This window comes from Bombus impatiens, unplaced genomic scaffold (assembly GCF_000188095.3).
Source record: "Bombus impatiens unplaced genomic scaffold, BIMP_2.2 scf_0151, whole genome shotgun sequence".
Classification (NCBI taxonomy): domain Eukaryota; kingdom Metazoa; phylum Arthropoda; class Insecta; order Hymenoptera; family Apidae; genus Bombus; species Bombus impatiens.
Genome location: NT_176570.1, coordinates 241,619 through 262,718, shown reverse-complemented (window position 1 = coordinate 262,718; position 21,100 = coordinate 241,619). Strand labels below are relative to the sequence as shown.

The following is a 21,100-nucleotide window of genomic DNA, read 5'->3' as shown; positions in this document are numbered from 1 at the left end:
ATTTCATGAGATCAAAGGTGATTACGTCGATCGATCCGAGATAACAAAATATTTAAGTTTACAAATTGAGAAACAACGGTAGCAAGGAAACATTTGTGCATTGATTTTCTTTTATTTAGATTTTTTGTTTAGAAAGAAAAGTTGTAAAATGAATGAAATTGGAGATTAACTTAATTAACAACTGGAAATTAATTTAATAGACAGGTTCTTTGCGACTTCTGTGTCTGATCACCAGAAAACCAGCGAAATGGCAAATCCCAAAAATGACCAAGAGGCCGATTATATCCATGGTGTAATGGTTTGGTGAGTAGCCGTACTTCTCCAAAACTTCTCGTCCGCTGGAGACACACGGCTCTTCCGGATCCGGCGAACAGTCTTTGACATGAAAGATTCTTATGTAAAAAGCGTGGAAGAACGTTTGCTGATTTTATATATATTCTGCAATTTTATTTCACAATTTTTAATTCGATATTGTATTATACTTTTCATTAAAAAAGAAAGAAAATAAAATAAAGAAGACTTTACAGTCCGACTAAAGATTGAAAGAAGTTAGAAAGGACTTCAAACTTGCATCGAAGATAAAGAAAACTAGAAACCTAACAACTTTTATTTCAAGTATTTTCTCGCATGAAAGATACAATTTGCGAAAAGCAATTTAAAATAATGAAACACTTTCTTCCTGTTTAATTTCCTTAGAACGTATAACGACGCATGTAATGGAATAAAATATGAAGACAAATGTGATCAAGTTCAACAGATAATTACGTACTTATGTGATCGATTAGAGGCCATTGCGTCAAGGAAACCGCCTCTAGGCCATAATAGAACTGGGATAGATATTTGAGCCACGCGATACCAGGCGCTAGATAGCTGAAAAATATTTGTAAGAGAACGCATCGAACCTATACACGCTCGTTTTAATTAAACTTATATCTATATATATTCTTGATCGCCGTGAGTGTATTTTTCAAATATTTTAGGAACTTAGAAACAAGCTATTTTAAACTGCGTGTTGTTGAATGTAGAATTTAATTTTCTACTCGCGAATGAGCATTCGACCATGAGTACGTTAAATTTAATCGAAGCTTGTAATCGTTCTCCTCACCCGAGATGCAAATAAATTCCGCAGAACATCAGGCCAAGGAAGTCCAACGGCACAGAAAATAGGGAGGCTGTGTTTACCGATTGGAACGACGCCGATAGAAATAAACCTGTCGAGAAATCAGACGGTTCTTGTGTGTTTCTACTTAAAATATCCACCTTTGCACGCTCGGAGAAGCCAATAAATTGAGATAATTTAATAAAAAATGCAAGACTCCCGTTGTTGAATAATTTCGGCGATTCTTTGACGCTACTGAGACATTCTACTGTTCCATAGTTAATTTATAAAAGTACAGTGAATCAAAGATTACCTTTACCATACTTTTACGTAGAGTGCTGATTTTTATGTAATTTCATATATTTGTGAACAAAAACTAAGAAATGACGATAAGGGAATGGAACATAGAAGTTTGTTCCATCTGATAAAAATTATACAGAGTATTCCGTTCTGAACATTTTATATATTTTTATGTACTGTATGCAATTTGTAGAAAAAATGTAGAAAAATCGGCGATCTACCTTCAATTATATAATAAATATAATTAATAATTTTCTCTTTGTCCGTCCGTGTCTCTGGGACTTACAACAATTTCAGTTATACTGTTTTAGTAACAAAAAATATATAGTATTCTTATAATAGTTGGGAATTTTTGTTTTCTTCTGTTTTATTTTTTCTACTGGAAAGATCCTCACCAAGAGCGGAGGCTGAAACGGCGCAGACAACTACAGGCAGCGCAAAGTAAACGAATCCTAAAAGTCCACCCTTCAGCCCCGTGATTGCGAATATGAAAGCCGCGTACAGCAATGGCTGTATTATCGCCCCGGGTATCTGAAAATTTCCACAGAATCCACTATATCCGTACATTGAAATTGGAGATTGGATTTCGCCGCTATTCATCCAGAAATGTAATATATCTCGAAAGCATAAAAACCAGTATACAATTAAATAATAGCCAGAGTGCGATCGCTTCGAAACCTTATTTTCCTTGGGCCAGAAAAATTTCCAACGACAATGAAACAAGATAAAAACGTTTTTTACTAATCCAATAATTCAACAAATATCTTGATGTTAATGTTACTAATTAGCATAATCATTACTTTAAATGTTCTACTTTTTAATTAATAAGAATACCTTCACCAAAAGTAGGTGGACACAAAAGTTTCAATGTCTGCAACAAAATCTTCTAAATATTATTTCCTTAAATTTCATCTGTGTGTATTTCGTTGTTAGGAAAAATGTACTTTCACATCTATTAATATTCTATACAGAGATTGTAACAAGATTAGATACAATCTTCGGTACTGGTAAAGGACTTATTAATAATCAACTTATCTCACCAGGACGATAACCTTGCTCATGTAATACGGCGTCGGGTCATATAGTCCACTGGCGATGTCGCGCAGTAGAAGCGGCAGTTCTCGCGGGAATGTGTAGAAAACAGCATAATTGAACGTGAATACAGTTTCGACGACCACCAAGTAGAGGAGACCTTGCATATTCTGTATGCCACCCTGATTCAACGCTTGTCCCGTGATGTTCATATACGGCAACGCTATCAGCAATCCTATAAACTTTAGACGTGCGTTTGTCGATTTTTGGATTATTTGGAGTTTAATGAAATTCAGGAAAAGTGGGAAACCGAATAGAAAGCGGATGATTGGTTGGGGCAAAATCGAGCCAGAGACACAGTGGAGTCGACAAGAACATTGATTACATTAGAATTTATGGCAATTTATATAATTTGAGAATATTATATTTTGAAAATACCAGAAAGGATAGTAAATTCTGCTTTTTTTGGGAAACATTTGGAGGCTATTGATCGATGCTAAATTGCAAAGTATCAGGCGAGACTCAGGGTTCAGTGTTGGAAATCGAAAGTTATAGTAACTACGACAAGAAAAAAGCTAATTACACTGGAATCGTGACTCGAGAAGTGTAACAAATTATAGCGAACGAGGAGAAATGCAAGCACATAACTTTCACTCGAAGGAAACAGACAGCCCGTGCAATATCACCGAACAATAAAACCGATACAGTTAAGAACTTGGGAATGCGCTTGTGTAGCAGACTCGCTTGGAAGCATCGCACTCGGTAAAAGGTAGAAGAAATTGGAAACAAAAGAAGAAACATGGGATACCTAGCAGGAAGTATATTGCAATTCAAAACTATAAATGCGGAAAACGAACTTCTAATCTACAAAGTACAACAATTGTGAGACCAATCTGAACTTATAGGATTGAGCTCTAGGGTACAGCAGCTAACAGCCGCATCAAGAAGATCGAAGCATTACAATCAAGCACTTTATGGACAATAGTCCATGCTCTATGGTATATTAGAAATTAAGAGCTCAGAAAAGACATGGAGATAGAACCGGTTTCGAAAGTAATCGCAAACCATGTTAAAAGAAAACAGGCTATCTAACCGTCCAATTACTTTAGCAAATAATCTACACAGCCAGGCTATCCAGAGGAGACGATTAAAAAGTACCCAAACGATTTCACAATCTAACATTAAGAAGCGATATGAATCGCAAGGAGAAAATATTTATATGGTGTTAGTACAGTTAAGGTATATAAAATTATCGAATGTCTACGGTAAAAATTGGAATTTCGAAAAAAGAAAGCATAAAAAGAGAAAGTTATGGAATATCGAGTACAAAAGATTATTAGAAATGAGGAAAGTTTCAAAGAAGATCAAGACAATGTAATTTACTTAGAAGAATGCTAAATTATATGGACTAGAAGGTATTCTAAATTTCAACTTAGTAAAATTGTGCATATACTCATCAAGATATAATAATTGTAAAAAGATTTAATTGAAAATAGGATTCAAGGAATCACAATAATCTATCTTAATTGAACATTATAAAGTTGCAGGATCTCGGTAGAAGAAAAAAAATGCAAAATCAAATTCCTTCGAATTCCTTTTCATAAACCTAGTACCGAAAATCCAAATTCAATAATGTAAATTGATTGGAAAAAAGAAGAAACCGGAGATAATATAAATTAACTGAAAGGATAAAAGAGGAAAATTACGTATACGTGAAACATTGTGTGAATGCAACATTCGTCTCTAACCATTTGACTTCGAACTATCTTATCTCGCAACTTTTCCCTTCAAATTTCCCGACAACTTGGAATTTAATCCACGACCATCCGAAACTCTGAAACATATGAAACAATGACCGTGTGGCTACGATACGGGAACGATTAAAGCACAAAGGAGGAGAAACAAGGCGAAAGGGGATCAGACAGCTTATCGTGGTCAAAGGAAAAGCTTGTTGCAGGACAGAGTCCAATGTCTCACCATGTACGTTGTGAATCGCAAGAGAAGAGAGGCTGAGTTCCTCTTGTAATCGACGTAAGTTCGCCACGTGAGCCAGCGAAGCTGCGTCAGTGTACGTGCTTTTTTGAAATCTTTCGGAGACAAGGAGATCTGTGAGAATATTGCTGGTAGCTCACCGGAATCCATGAAGCAGGAGTAGTCGATCAGTTTCGACATCTTCTGGCTGTGTTTCGATTTCTCGTACTGATCGCAGATCCAATTCACCTATGCAGGATCATCGAGTTTGTCCAGAAAGTTCTGTTTCCGTTTCTCTTTTCTTTGTTCTTTTTTTTCTTTTGTTAACACGTTGACAAAATTTTATATATTTGATATACTTAATACATATTTTACCCCACGAGTTTTATATATTTCGCCCTGAGAGCCACAAAGATTGAAATACACTACGCTATAACATTTAATTTTTGGCTAAATATCATGTTTGTCAAAATCATTCACGTCGTTCAAAATTCTTCAAAAGATTTTGTTTACAGTACCTTTCTATAACTTTCAGCTTCCCTGCCACGGACGATGGATAGTTGAGAAACGAAGAACTCAGCGCTATTGAAAGTTGGAGGACAACGTAGGTCCAAGCTGAAAGTTGCGTTCCATTTTTGTGAAATGGTGTGTGAACCATGTATTGGTTGAATGGCAAGGAGTTTGAATTCTTTGGAATCTTGTATACATGAATGTAAATTTGTAAATCTTGTGTAAAAACATTATAGAACGATAATGTAAATAATAATATAAAATAGAATTACAAATAAACCTTATTTATCTCAAAATCTGATTAAAAATGAAATGAGGCGTTGAGCCTCATGATATCTAAATAAATAAATAAATAAATAAATAATCAAACCTATCGAAGAATTTCATAGCGTCGATAGAAGAACCTTGAAAAGCGACCCTGCCGCTGGAAAGTAGCAGAACTTCATGGAAGATGTCTAACAAACCGGAAGCAGGTTGATGCAACGTGCATATGACTATCCTTCCGCTGGCAGCGACGTCCCTCAACGTCTTCACCACAGTCATCGCCCCATAACTATCCAACCCTGTAGTTGGCTCGTCGCAGAAGAGAATGCTCGGTTCAGTAAGCAACTAGAAAGATTTTCTACTCTATGTGTATCTCATATGAAAGAAATTACGGGTCAAAGTAAATGAATATTGTCATTATTATAATATCTCATAAGATATATATTTTTATAAATAGAACGACAAAATTTATCGGTATTTAAAATTTCAATCAAGTCAATGACCGAAAACATGTGTAATTAAAACACGAATTATCAAAAATAGTTAAAAAGCTTGAAAAATTCATTTGTCTATATATGTTTTTATTTAAGAAAAATGTTTCAAGATCTTACTTGAACAGCCAGGGTGACGCGTTTCCTCTCTCCACCAGAAAGGGCAGATAATTTTGTGGTGATACATTTTCCTAGTCCAAGTTCACCAAGCAGCACCATTATGCGTTGCCTTCTGACGTTGGCCCTCAGCCTCCTGTCCATTTTCATGCAGGCCTTGATCAAATCAAGAACAATCGCCAAGTTTTAATGGCTGCGGAACCCAATCATTCGACGTTTAAGCGAATTACACGACGTCGACGGTCAGATGCGCATTGGAAAAGCGTTTTCAGCGAAAGTTTGAAATGAGATTCGGTTTCGCTTAAACGCGAAATAAGCCTTTGAAGAGTAGTTCTTTTGATGAAAGATACGAGATTGATTTTTAACAGATTTCAGATTGCATGCTTGAAACTCAGCGTCGTATTATTGGGGCGAGATTATAAATTATGATGGACATGGAAATCGTACCGCGTATAAAAATTACGAAGGTCGTGAATAATATGGAGATCACGGAAGTTAAAGTAAAATTAATAGAATAAGAACCATAACAATCACGCAAGTCGTAATAAAGATAAAAGTCACGCAAATCAGAGAATAGAGAAACATGCAAATTATGAAAACTATAAGAAACATAAAAATCGTGTAAATCACAATACAAATAGTAAAAGTCATAAATATCGTGAAAGATGTAAAAAATAAAAACCATGAATGTCATAGTACAAATACGAATCATAAGCATCACAAAAAGGACAAGAAACGTTTATATATAGATGGAAAATTAGTAACTTGAAAATTGGAAAGTTAAAAATATGAAATTACGTAAACGTGTGCAGTCTACACGCACAATTTTGTGTCACATATTAAATAATATTTTTTCTAAGCAATAATTAACAAAAAATAATCTTTCTTATAGATTATGAAGAAATCAGCTCTGAAAGGCTTAGATTACAATTTGATATCTAACGATGATAAGCCATCCCCAATAAATATTTTCAATCAAACATCGGACAAAGTGTAAAAGCAGGTGTTTCACAAAGAAATCACCGTCCCATTATGTTTCATTCGATCCAGGAATTGATCTATCGAAACACAGAACTCCTTCTCGTTACACAAGAATGATAATCTGTACTGATATCAGTCGGTTTATCGATCTCGATTACGAGCTTGACAAACTGATGGCGAATAAAAGGCAATTATTTAAAACCGCCAACTGCCAATCGACGCGAGTTTATCGAACGATTATTCTGCTCACTGTACCGTGAACTGCCCCATAAACTTTTACTAGCTACTGGGTAACCATTATTCGATCGGTGTTAGTAGAGATCGATTGCCGCCGTCCATTGAAACGAGTATGATTAATCAAGAACGATTCATGATATCTATCATCGACGATAAAATATATCCAACAAATGCTTTCAACGACGTTATGATAGTTATAATATATCCACCACTTTTCATTTCGTTTCTTGGTACGTTCATAAATTTCTTGTGGCGAGGAAGATCTATATAATTTAAGGAATAAGAATTCGGGGAGCCAATGGAAAAATTTATTTTGCGTTTGCATATGTAGATTATTGAAAAATAAATTTATATTTTTATCTGGTGGACCGATATTTATTTGTTATTAAGTCATATTAGGAAAAAAGTTTTTTTTCATTCTATAATTCTATTGTTTTATGGTTCTGTAACTCTGTAAGTCCATAGATCGTTTAATTCTAAAATATCAAAATCTTGTAACTTTGAAAAATGTGACTTATTAATAGAGATAATAAGAAACATCGTAAAACTCTAAATTTTAGACATTTTTGGGAGGAAATAGAGACTTGATTGAATATAGAAAGATTGAAGTAAATTAGAGCAATGTAATTGAACGAACCATGAATTCCATGTGCTCTAGGATTGTCAGCGATTCGATGGCCAGGTCCATTTGTGGAACGAATCCAGATATCCTTATCATCTGGTCGGTATCGATAGGCTTGCCATTTAACAGAACGTCACCTGTCGCTTCTCCTATCGATTAAAAATGCACGCTGATTAGTGATCTGCTCGTTTTGATTTCAAAAATAGTAAAAGGGCAGAGGATATTTCTCTTTTTATTTCTATCTATATCAGCAAAAATATATTTAAATGTAAATCATCTGCGAACTGTTCAAAAAAAACTTCAAAAAAAAGAGAAGAAATTTTCTGCAACGAAGGTCTAGAAATTTTGTAATGTTATATTATTGATTTTATTAATATAGTTATTGTAATATATAAAAGATTGATTATGTTAGATAAAGTTAATAAATATGATAAAGTTAGAAATCGAATTATGCAAAATATAAAACAATATCAAAATTGAACTATTAAGGTAACACTAGAAACAGATTCTGTCTTTAGAACACATCTGATCAGATTAGATTCTTCTATTACCTTAATAAATTATTTTGTCAAAAATCTATCAAAATAAAGAAAATCACTATTGCTATCGTTAATTATCAAGCCATCTCGAATTAATAATGAAAATTAACAGAAGTCTAAGTATTAACAGAACAGTTATAAGTATAATATACATATAAGCACGCCAAAGAACATGATTTGAAACTTTTGCCGTATTTTTTCATATAGGTACCTATCATTTCGATCTTCTTTGGCACAAATTTCATTCGTTGGTAGTTCTACCATTAACAATACCGTTTCATTCTGACTGTCAAATCGTGAAAAATGGAGGAAGATAAACTTATGAACCTTTCACACGGCGGCTGATCGTCGCGAGTAACGTAGTTTTCCCAGCGCCGCTGCAAAAACGACAAGTTCTTTTCAGTGAGGGAGAAGAACGTTCCATCCCCGCGTTGGGAACAATTAACCCCGGAATACTAAGCACTCGTAATTTTCGTCAGCTATGCTCTGAACATCCAATTTTATTTCCGTCTCTGCCTTCCTCCTCACGGTGCAGACTGTAATATTAAACGCATCAGCAAACTGTTCTTCAAGCCGGGGATAAAGAGGGTAGAAACGAACGTTAAAATCTTAATACGGCAAGTTTAACGGCAGCAACATCTGTAATCCGTAAATTTTACATGTGAAGATATGCTGCTAACAACGAGCTGATTAAAAATTTAATGATCCGTAAAGTTTACTAATGATCACACAGTTAAGAGGATAGTAAACAACTTTTTTATGGGGCTGGACGTTTTATTGGGTTGCATAGGTTGGATGAAGTTTCAGGTGAGTGCGTTAACGCTAAAGCTGGCAATCTTCAATGTACAGGGTGTATCGTAACTTGTGATATCCACTTCAAGAGTTGACAGAGGGCATGAAAGAAGTTCATGTGAACATATGTTCTGTCTTACTCTGTTTCAAATTTATAGTCATCTTTGTGTAAGTCAATAATCCATACAGTGTTTATCTTCACAGCAGATGCTACCCTCGGTTTGTATTGTTTGACATACACCTAGAATAGTTGAAAGATTGCGAAATTCTCTGATACAACAACAACAAGCTTACGTACAGACCGCGAATTGTAGCTATGGCCTTCTGTGAAGATTGGAGTTAGGTTGAAAGCTTGAGGTAACTTTGGCACAAGGGTCAGATGTAGCACATGTTCGAGTGAACTTTTTCCATTGTTTTTGTGTCTGTCCACGACTGAAGTAGGTCTCACGTGTTATAATACACATAACTATCTGAATATTAATCGTAACAAATAACGAAATAATATTAATACATAATAGTTTATTGGGCAACAAATTCGTATGGATTTGGAAAAATGTTATACAAATCATTGGAACTTAAAAATACGCCTATGTGAATGAAGGTACGTACATATCTGTAGAGTTACTTCTTGATTAGATAGATCTTTTCACATTTTGTTAAATAAGTGTGAACAAATTGTGACTCAACCTAATATATCATACATAGATACAATGTTAGAGCAGTGAAATGAAAATAAAAATAAGTATACGTAACTGTACGTAGGTGGTGAAGTTGAAAAAATGGATAAAGAAGAAGGAAAAGTCGAAAATGAATCGCAAATGTAAATGATATTTCCATTTGAAAATGATCTGCAGAACATGTGACGAGAATTGAATGTCCTATCAGTATGTCTGTAGTTATCTGTATATCTTATATTCGCCATATACCGGTGTTTTTATGTAAATTAATAATTTGTAATTTATTTAGTATTCCAGGGTTCCAAGAAATTTCACGATGATTACCTTGGTCCCATAATCGCCATCAACATTCCTGAATTAACTATACCACTGACTAGAAGTAAATCAGAGAATTAATACTTTTTGGATTATAAAAGCACCAGAGAATATAGTTGCGGATTATATATATTCAGTATTATTTCCTTGATCTTTTTAGTAGAAGTTATACCTCCATTGAGCAGTCGAATGAATTCAGTGTGCTGCAGACCGAAAATTGCTCGAAGACTACCGCCATTGACCTTCCTCTCAACCGTATATGAAATGTTCCTCCAAGTCAGACACAAATCTTTTCGTATATTCGACTGCAATGTTGGATATCCCAGACTGCGTGTCATCTGGAAAAATAGATCAATCCCAATTATATTTATATAACCAATATATATGCTTCTTTAAGTATTTTTTCAATTATCGATGCGTTACTTTGCTCATTTTCACTGTTTGTTAGAAAAAAATCTAATTATTAATAAAATTGAACGAATAAAAATACGAATGAAATCCATTGCAATGAAAAATGTTCTCCAAAAGTTTTCCTAAATACACGGAAGCTGTTTAATAGATCTAACATTCTGCTCTCCTTTCTTAAAAAGATTGATTCACCAAAATTACTACCAACATTTTCAGATAACCGTCTCGAATTGGAAACCATGAATCGAAAATTTGAAATCCCGAGCGTAGTTAGGAAAATCCAGGAAACTAGCAAAAACCGAACGAACGAAGGGATAGAAACGAAATCGATGTAACGTTCATTCAACTTCCAATGCGATTTTCGTGTTTAGAAAATGGATATCGCTGGCGTGTTCGAAATGATCAATCGTAATTATTCGAAATTACAACGAATCGGAGGGTATGGAATGCGAGAAAATCGTCGAGGAAGAAGATATAAATAGTTTCTTAGAGTGATGAGCTTGTGGTTATTCAAGGATCGTCGTTACAAGTAATGAACCTTTCCACTAACAGCGTCTCATTAAAGTGCCTATAGGTCAGATTCGATTACATAAAACACATGTCCAGCTTGTGTGTCGTCATATCGAACTAGCTAGCTGTTGTTCATACTTATATAAGTTTGTACAATCGTACTTATTGTTAGATGTTCCCCACATAAATTCAGAAGAAACGTACATAAAGTAAAGCCCGGCTATTACTTTGATAGGGAAAGAACAGATACGAATATCTAGACTCTGTGGTCTATTAGTCACCCCAACGTTAAACATTCGCATCTTATCAAAAAAGCAGGCTCCTAAATTAAAATAAACTGAAGTAAAATATACAGTGGCCTGCGAATTGCGGTATAAAAGAAAATAACTTGAAAATGAAGAATAAAATGTATTTAAATACAACAACTTGTTTTCGTAAGAAAATTGCCTCTGAAAGTGTATCGAGCATGCGTGTATAATTTCTAATTGTAAGCAATAAATTGGTAGACCTTGGTAGCATCTCTCATTAATAAACATTTTCTCCTGTTCGCTACTACTTCTGTTTACCTCGCATTGATAAGATAATAGATTCTACAGAAAGAGATGAAAGAGTAAAATTCGCTTCGATATTTGGTACATTTCCGAAACCAATTTTCTTGTAAACAGTGCGTTATTTTAGGAAATTGTGTTCATCGCGTCTGATTTATTTATGGAGAATCGCGTTCTAAAGGAAAGGATTAAATGGATTATGTACTGGATGGAGTAAGTGAATGTGTGAACAGTTTAACATGCCCCTGCATTGGTTAATCAAAGGACCTAACCCTTTGAGTGTTAACCGACGCTACTAGCACCACGGTGATAACGTGAAAATTATTTCCTGCATTACTTTAAGCGATAAAAAATAGAAAAGAAGGAAGAAGACCATCGTGTAAATAAATTTACGAACATTCCACACCTTTTCCTTTTTCAACTAAAATCCTTGGTCTTAAAAAGTGTCGGACTGCAAAGAGTTAACTAACGATCACTAATTAAATCATTTAGATTCTAGAACGAAGAAAAGAACACTCTGACAATACGGTTATCATTTATTTATCCATCGAATTAAACCTCAGTTCAAGGTATACGTATACTCACTCTAACCGTATCGTAGAAAATCATCCCGCTGAATCACTATAACAAATAGATCCACAGGCATCCATCGATTCACTCACGAAGTATCCACTGTATGTATACTGATCAACAAACCCATAAAATACTCAAACCTAACGTAACCACAAACTCCATCAACAATTCCAATTAATTTAAAGCTCAATAGATTGTGAAAACCATCATTACATATCGCCTTCACACAGAAAGAAGAAATTGCAAGAATCACTCATCTTAAATAATCTCCTACTATTATTGAAACAGTGTTGCATATAATATAACTTGGAATATTATCGTTTTAATGTACAACGCTTCTTGTTAAGTTCACCAGCAACGAAGGTTATAAGTGTATGCTGGTTTTTATGGGAAGGTATGGAATACCGAGGAAGATGTGTAGAGTAACGTGTATGTACGTGGGTCTGGTTATGGCGTTTCGGTTGACTGTAGAGAAGCTGGTTGGATTGTGGTAACCAGAGGCGAATGTTGTTCGCGACAACACGATACTATCGCGAGTGGTTTTGTGGAGGAATAGGCGAGCGTGTTGTCTTATATGCAACGGAAGGCCGTTACACAACGAGAACTATGATACGACAAACTCACTGGTGGAAACAGTGACAGGATTACGCGACGGAAAGGAGCTTTAACGCATTCCGCAGCGGATTGGCGGATCTTGCGTTGAGTTAAAAGCTGCTTTTCATGGGGTGTGTTGGATGGTTAATGGCTCTCTTATTTATACACGCTCTATTTTTTTTTCATATTCAGAAGATTGGTATAACGTGACGCTGTGTCGCGGCGAAAATTTCAAATGCTAGTACTAAACGTGGAGTAGTACGTTTCATGTTCTTTTCTTTTGAAAATCAAAAATGATAATTGTCAAGGTAGAATATTTTTCGCGAATTAAAAATAATTTTTGTTACAATTAAAAATAACAGCGAGTAAAATAATATTACTTCCTTTCTTGTAAATGATAATTGGTGAGGTAAAATTCTCTGTTGAATAGATTAAGAACAATAATTGATGGGAATTTTTAAAAATCTGTTATTACAAAAGTTCTAAGGTTTTCAAAGATATAAAATGGTAGTGTATCAAATAGTAATGTTTTTTTTTTTTGTAAATTAGAAATAACATTTGGTGAAGTTGATTTGGGTCTTCTTGTAAATTAAAAATGGGTGTTGATAGTATAGTTCTATATACAGATTTATTTCTAGTATAGTTTCAAATACAAATCATAATTATTAATTACGTATAGTAATAAGAAAATCATATTATTGATAAATAGATTAAGCTGATCTATAAGTTATCTACATAAAGAAATATCACCCTAACTTGTCTTTATGAATATAAATTCAACAAGATCATTTTATGTAGATTCTGGATCACGAACGAATAAATTATAATAAGAAATAATAGGAAGCTTTTGTGTCGCTATTTTGTTATATTGTAGAACATTTAAAATTATTTTCTTAACATCGTTCGTCGATTGTAATTCACAACAAGGCTTTATTCACTGTGAAACGATATTATAATGATTTATAGACAGCAAGTCTGAAAATGAGGAGTTGATGCATACGGTTGTATATTTAATGAAGCTACGTTGCAGTTTGTTTATTTATACATGTGAACCCGACATATAGTTGTTTACATATTTACATGTGTATCTAAAAAGAGAAAAGTTTGCAGAAATGTTAAAATACACTGAACGGTTTAATGAAGCAATCTGTTGGACGAGTATTGATTCCATATCTGATAAACGTTTCAATTTTTAGTTGGTAAGAGCCCTCCCATTTGTGCGTTTGACTAGCGTGCATATATTTGATCTGCTTGCAAGCTACGCTGATCAAATTCATATATTGAAGATTGAAAAATTCCGATCTTACAAATACTATATTTTTTTAAAATTCATTTTGAAATTTATAATTATCGACACTCTACTTTGGAATTTGCTTCAGGATGTACGATTATTTCTGTTATTTCTTTGCAATGAATACGAAAGTAAAATGAAAGCAAGTCGTTTGTTTCCTAAAGGGTTGAAAAATAATCAGGTAGATTAAACGGTGACAAAATTGAGAAATTTGAAAAGTTATTTCATATTTCATTTGCGAAATACAAATTTCCCAATAAAAGAAGAAACTTCTGTAAACGATTTTATGTATAGAATAAAAAACGAATCAAAATATGAAACATACACGTGGATAAACTAATGTTTCAACTTCCTGCATGTATGTATCTGTGTAGTAATAAAAAATATTTCAAATAAAATACTGTCATGGGGAAAAAGCGTCCTGTCTGTGAAAACGTCTGTTAACGTCCGCGTGATTAACAGTTTTGAGTGCTATTTGGTTTTATGATATCGAATGTCAAAGATATCGTGAATTGCACACGTCAATCCTGAATAGTTAACGAGAGAAGAAACAAATGAATCGATTCTTTTACTTAATAATTCTGCGATGCTTTATTCTTCTTTTTATCCTTCGTAATATGATTATTCGCAGTGTGCCTTGTTTTTTATCTTCCCTAGTATTTGATTATTCCTATACGTTCAAAATTTTTATGAATTAGTCATACTACCTTCAAATAATATCGTATAAATATCAATCTCTTCGCTCATAACTCTGTCCCACACAATAAGAATAATTGTAAAATTTCGAACTATAAATCAGCCCTTTCAAACTTCTCTCGGATTTCTCTTTAAAAAAGAAAAAACAGAAGTAGCACCATCAATTGTGAAGATCGATCGAAATTGTAAATCAACCCTTTCAATTTCTTGTTCTTGCATGCTCAGTAATTTATCGTTTTCACGACTTAAATATCTCTATAAACCCGCAACGATCATGCAGTAACCACTGTTACTAAGCACAACCACCCTTTTTCTCACTCTTTCCTCTAAAACACAAAAAGACAAAAACAAAAGTAACACGTTGGGTTCCAAGAATCAGTGAAAAATACGAATGAATCTTTTCAAAATTATCTTCAGCCTTTCTTTCGCCGTTCTCTTAAAGAGGCTTGTTAAATTCTTTGTAAGAAGACGTTCTTGAAAAGAAGTGGACGAAAGTAATAGCCCGGATTGCAGGAATCTACCAAAATTACAAATCAATCTCTTGCAACCCCTTTCCATTCTTCCTCCCACATTTTACTTTAAGAGAGAAAAAAGAAACAAGACTTAAACCCCAAGACCTGATCGAATCTACGAACCAACTTTTCCAAACCTTTCTCACCAATTCTTTCGCCCTCTTCCTTAAAACGAAGCAAGAAGAACAGCATGGAGGCGCGAGGATCGATGAAAACAATGATCGCGCGATCGAAAAACGACAGGGCAGAAACGTAAATGAAGGAAAGTCGAAAATCGGCGGAGAAACGACCGCAATCGCAATAAAACGATGGAAATATTGGAATCGTCGCAATATGATTCCGCGACGGATCGCGAAATGAAACGAAACAATGTTTGCGTTGCGCGGAACTCTCTTCCACCCTCTATCATCCCCATCTCCCTTGCCCTTTTTATCCATCCCCTATTCGTTCCTGGCTCACCTCGTCTCGGTCTCTGTTTCTCGTTCGCCGCTTTCATCCCGGCTGGGAATCGAGGATTTGTTAATATCGAGCGCCTAGCTAGTACCGTGCCAAAATGGCTGACGTTTAGTCATCCCTTAGTTCCGATTTAACTGAACGTACAACCGCGCTGGGTAATTCCACGAAAGCGAATCATTAATTCTTAATCATTGATTCTTTTAGTATAGTACAGGCGATAATTCGTTTGTTATGTCTTTTGACCTGTTTTAACGGCTTTCGAAATCGTGTTGAAAAGGGGGGTGGAAAAAAACAATTTTTCAAGATTTCAAGGTCCTCTAAGAGAATTTAGTCGTAGGAATTTTTTCATTTTTAGGCATTTTTTCGCATTGGACGCTGCGCGTCGTAAATCTTCCAATCGCACAAATCGTGGATGGGGGTTGAAAGGGGAAATCTTTGAAGATTGCGGATTCTGTAGCGTGATTTAGAGGTTGGCTAGTTGTAACGATCTCTGTGAGATATTTTGGTCTCGTTTACGATCTACCGGTATTCGTGTAATTTATTAGACTTATCGAATGTTAAGTTTCGTAATGTGGAATACTTTAGCTTCTTTTGGATCCATGATATTTGGCCACTATATTCGCGTTTATTGGATATTTGGAAATCTACAATGCGATGAAACTCGATTTATTAGGACTGTTTTGCTCAAAAGAATGTTTACTAGTTTATTTTGATCCACGTCCTTTTTCCGATTATATTCTGGAGCAGATAAAATTTACTTATGCGGAATATAGATTTTTATTGGAAATAAATTAGTGTTAAATTAGTGGCAACAAATTAATTAATTCGACCATATATGAACACTATGATAAAATATGAACACTTCACAAATTACCGAAACTGTTATCCCCTTGACATGAACATATACATACAAACTATAGAAAGAAATGAAAAATAAACAATTAAATAATAAGAAAAGATAAAATATTAAAATATTTAAATCTAACACATGTCCACTTACAAATTACCAAAACTGTTATTATTATCGAGAAACAGTGTCGTTGAAATCTGTGTCGGTGATGTTAATAGGACCCGAAAAATATCTCGTAAATGCTAAAAGAGAAAAATATACGAAGCTAATAATCAACAATCATAAACCTTCGAGTTTCTATAAAATCGATAAAACGTAGTTATTGAAAAGGTTTCCAAAAAACGAGGAAACCCACCGATGGAATCTGATGATCGAAAGAATCGCTAAAAATAAAAAAGAACTTGGCGCGTGGCAATCAGTCTTTACATAATATTCGCGTAGACGTCGGTAAAACAACTGACTGTGTTAAACCAGCGTTTAAACAAATGAACGAGCGAAACGTCACCTAATCGCGACGTGAGTTGACAGGCGTGCGTTTCTCTATCGTGGAATTCGCTTGAGATTCATTAAGTCGCCTACCAAACGAGCAATCAATTTCCATTAGAAACTTCGACGCCAGTTATAAAGTCAAAACCAGACGAAGATGTGTTCGAATTCGACTACTGTGTGTTTAAAGAGACGAGAGACGACACAGAACTGATCCCCGGAAGAAACAGACGCTCTGTTTTCATTGATTAAGGAATAAGTTAATGCGATCGAAAATAAGAAGATCGACGCCGCAGTCACCGCTGTGAAAACTTTTGCTTGGCAACGATGCACTCCGCTTTCCGTGGAAGATTCTCTACGGACAGGAATATTACCAGAATGAGAGAACAATGAAGGAGAATGAAAGAACAGGACAGAGTAGGGATACATAAGTTTGCTAAGACGGTTAGTCGTTTGTCGAGTTTTACTTGTTTTATGGATTTGATTAGAGACGATGACGATCGATCGAGCGTGTGAAAGACGATTATACGTTTTCGAGCGTGTTTTTGATATTGGAGGGTTTCAAGTGAAAATATATTTCATTTGTATTTAAATTCACGCGTATATGTAATGTAGATACATATCTCCATTTTAAAGTAAAATAAGTTTTAAGTCTAAATTAGCTTTGTTGAGTCAGAGATTATATTCTACGTATATGTGTATTTAATACAAAGATCATATTTAAAGATCTCTAGCGTTTAAAACCATAATTTCATCTACTGACGATGATTATAAAAATAAAATTCGGATTTAGTTAAAGAATATTGTGTACTCTTATACAAACACAAAAACAAGTATCTTTTTCACTAACTCTTACATCAGACTAATACGCAACTGTAACACATAACCTAACTTTATCTATACTTAGAAATACAACTTTGTTATTTTAAAATACGTTAATCTGCATTATCACGAAAATACACGAGATAATGAAATAAAGATTTGTTTGCCATTCTCATATAAAACACGTAAAAATTGAGATACCTCAAAGCATCTGTGTTCCATACAATAAACATTTCTCCACAAAAATAACAAATAACAATCCAAATTAGTTGGACTCTGAGTCCTAGAGAATCAAGCAAAAATCGTCCATCGATCTTGTTCATGGACATATGGGAGGTAATCGAAAAACCGAGGAGAAGCGAAGAGGATATGGATCGTTTCATCGAATACACGTCAGAAAACGATAGGTTGCAGATGATCCTGGACAATACATCTATCGCTTGCATCGGCAATTTGTATTTTTACGTTGGCGATTATGATAAAATAGATAAATTACTTAATTCTATGGAAAAACTGAATTAATATTGCCGCCAAATAAGAGTCACGACAGCCATCTCGCGGAAATTCTACTGAATCTGCACGACGTGGTGTTCCACTTCGCAGTAGTGTATGGTTTCTACTAGAATCTTCACCACTTGCTATACTTTGAAATTTTCACAGAGAACAATGCAGCGAGTTATTACTACGTTTTCTCGAAATATGGCTTCATTGAGGTACAAAAGAATGTTTTCCATAGGGATGGTTAATGTTAATTATGTAGAATTTCTTTCTCTGCGTAGATTAAATAGACCCCGGCTTCTTTATAGTATTTGCACACAACGTAGTTAAAGGCAACGTACGTTGCATTTTAACTCTTTTTTTAAATGTATCTGCAATAATCGAAATAAATCATTCGTTCAGTTAATTAAGATATATGTTTTTTGTAAACTATATAAGTTTGTAGAGAATTATTGACTTTTTGGTATATGTACTTAACTTATGTAATAGTCTGTAATAGGTTGTGTTCTTATAAAATATTGTTTATAATATTTTTGTAATATTGTTTTCATTGTTCTGTATTTATTTTTATTTATTTGTGATTGAAGCGTAGAATGGTCTGAATCCATGTTCTTTATTCAGCTGTTTATTTGTATTGCTGATATAAATGGACAATGTGTATTTTTAACACTTGCTGCTATGTCACAGCTTTTTTTAGCACCGGCAATCATTAGGAGACTAATTAAGATTCAATCATTCGATTATTACAGCCAAGTAAAAATGACTGGTGAACGTGGATCTGGAGCTGGTAAAGGAGGTGGTGGTGGTGGAAGCATCCGCGATGCTGGTGGAGCTTTTGGAAAAATGGAAGCAGCTCATGAAGATCAATATTTCTATAATCTGGTTAGTTACTCCCATTTCTCTGCACTAATTGAATTCTTATGGTGTTCATAAAGTTGCTAGAAGATTTAATTCCATTGTGTTTCCATATATCCTAATCTATAATGATTTGCTTAGAAATATCAATATTTTGATTCTAGCAAAAGCAACAAATTCAAAAGCTGAAAGAGGACCTTCACGATGAGATCTCTTTCCATGAGGAACAAATCAAACGCCATCAAGAAGCCATAAACCGTCACAAAAAAAGAATCACAGATATGGATGATAAATAAACTAATTCATCTTACATCAATATATCTGCATACTTTCTAAGAATGATGCTGCTCTTTCTAATGATGTAACTGTTATATTATTACTAATAGCAATTATAGTAGACATTTATGTCAGTACTTTTTTTTAAATATTATACACAAATATAATATAGAATAATATATACATATATATATATATATTGAATAAAAGCTCTAAACTAATAATTATTTTCTTGTACTTGTGTAAAAGCTCTTATTTATATATCTCAAGAAAAATTAATATCAATACGATTATATCGATCATATTTCGATAACGTTTGCATTCAAATGTTTCATTGTTCGTGACAGAAAGTCGCAAAATTTCTGTTTCAATTTATGAAAGAATTTTTTTCGGAAAATTGATGATATTATAAATTATTGAAGACAATGTTTCGATTTATTTTACAAAGATTATCGCCTGAAAGCTGGTAAGTATGACATTTAAAAATTTTGTGTATTAAACCATCTCGATTATTTTTATTGGTTATATTAATTTTATCGGAATCATACGACAGTTTCAATAGTTCCAGATATTTCACAAGGAGATACAGTGATTCTAATAAAAACAAAACTTCGAACAACGATATTGCATACGAAGCTGAATATTATTACAGACAGGTAATAATTTTCAGTATATAAAGTAATCACGATCAAGAAATGTTTGTTTGCTTACTTCCCAGGATAAAGAATTGTTAGAAATGTTAAAACAAAAAATGCAAGAGGAAGTGAAATGCATGCAAGACGAGGTGACATCAATGCGTAATAAAATTGAAGAATATAATCGTACCATCAATGAAAATCTTCGATTTTTAAAAGGTCTCGAGAAAGATTTATCGGCTAGCGATAAGAAATAGCTTTATTGTGATAGTTCTCTCCGAAAATGTGAAACACATTGTAATTAGTTACTAATGATACTTATTAATGTTGAAAATACATATTCAAGAAGCAAGAAAGTTTAATGCAGGCTTAAATCTTTATATCTTATGATTAAAAAATGGTTGGTTGACAAATACGGTAGTTCTTTCTTGAATCTTTATTTTATGAATTATTACCACTATGTGAAACGAATATGAACTCGTTTAAAGATGGAACTCACCATTATGGCGTTCTTGTACAATTTTCCCGCTCATTATTTTTTCGTCTCCATCAATATTCTTTACTCCTTATGCCAGTTTAGCTAAACACGAGGGACGAAAAAAGGTTAGAGATCAAATTTTTACCATCTTTGTTAATTCTATCTTATTTCTAATTTTTAACTATCTATGTGTTAAGTTGAGTAATAAGTTTGTTTAGTTTTTAGTGTTATATTATAAAAATGTTATGTATATTAAACGCAGTGAACGAACATATCATAAGTAATACGAGTAGTATTCGAGTAATCATTAAGTAATTGAAAGAATATAAAGATACACATATCGAAACTTTTCAATAAAAGAACAAGAAGCTAACTCACCTCACTTGCAAAGAACAATATGGCGGGTTGAAAATTATAACAGCGTAAGTCAACATTTTTGCAATTTGCATTTTTAACTTCTTAAACTTTAACTTTAAATTCTTAAAAGTGTCATCTCGTTAATTTCGTAATTAAACAATAATTTTTTTCTCTATCGCGATGCATTTCCATAATGTGAAAAAGCAATACATTCCTTATAACGATAAACACAGAACATATTTTCTGATAACTATCAATGGCTGACACTATTATGCTTTCCAGCCTTCCATATCTAGAAAAAGATTACA

At 33.9% G+C, this 21,100-nt stretch overlaps 3 protein-coding genes across 9 annotated transcripts; 2 read left to right on the top strand and 1 right to left on the bottom strand.

Moving 5' to 3' along the window:
* Positions 1-127: 127 nt before the first annotated feature.
* On the bottom strand, positions 128-20,895 carry LOC100743617 (protein scarlet-like). Of its 7 annotated transcripts, XM_024365748.2 has the most exons (15): positions 20,814-20,895; positions 20,457-20,537; positions 10,120-10,285; positions 9,957-10,005; positions 8,491-8,540; positions 7,640-7,773; positions 5,788-5,940; positions 5,283-5,521; positions 4,921-5,017; positions 4,409-4,651; positions 2,440-2,673; positions 1,795-1,930; positions 1,106-1,211; positions 770-870; positions 128-375 (listed from the first exon to the last, which is right to left on the bottom strand). In XM_024365748.2, the coding sequence occupies exons 2-15, from the start codon at positions 20,457-20,459 to the stop codon at positions 194-196; spliced, it is 1,893 nt and encodes a 630-aa protein (XP_024221516.1). In that variant the 5' UTR covers positions 20,460-20,537; positions 20,814-20,895; the 3' UTR covers positions 128-193. The 7 variants fall into 7 exon arrangements, with proteins under 7 accessions (XP_024221516.1, XP_012237758.1, XP_012237759.1 ...); XM_012382335.3 differs by lacking the exons at positions 20,457-20,537; positions 20,814-20,895 and adding an exon at positions 10,548-12,553; XM_012382336.3 differs by lacking the exons at positions 20,457-20,537; positions 20,814-20,895 and adding an exon at positions 10,557-12,553.
* On the top strand, positions 18,257-19,531 carry LOC100745610 (ATPase inhibitor mai-2, mitochondrial). The gene is made up of 3 exons (XM_003487399.4): positions 18,257-18,406; positions 18,941-19,073; positions 19,211-19,531. Exons 1-3 carry the CDS (start codon positions 18,303-18,305, stop codon positions 19,340-19,342), a joined length of 369 nt encoding a protein of 122 aa, XP_003487447.1. The 5' UTR covers positions 18,257-18,302; the 3' UTR covers positions 19,343-19,531.
* On the top strand, positions 19,733-20,358 carry LOC112212318. The gene is made up of 3 exons (XM_024365751.2): positions 19,733-19,788; positions 19,885-19,978; positions 20,041-20,358. Exons 1-3 carry the CDS (start codon positions 19,748-19,750, stop codon positions 20,212-20,214), a joined length of 309 nt encoding a protein of 102 aa, XP_024221519.1. The 5' UTR covers positions 19,733-19,747; the 3' UTR covers positions 20,215-20,358.
* Positions 20,896-21,100: the final 205 nt, after the last annotated feature.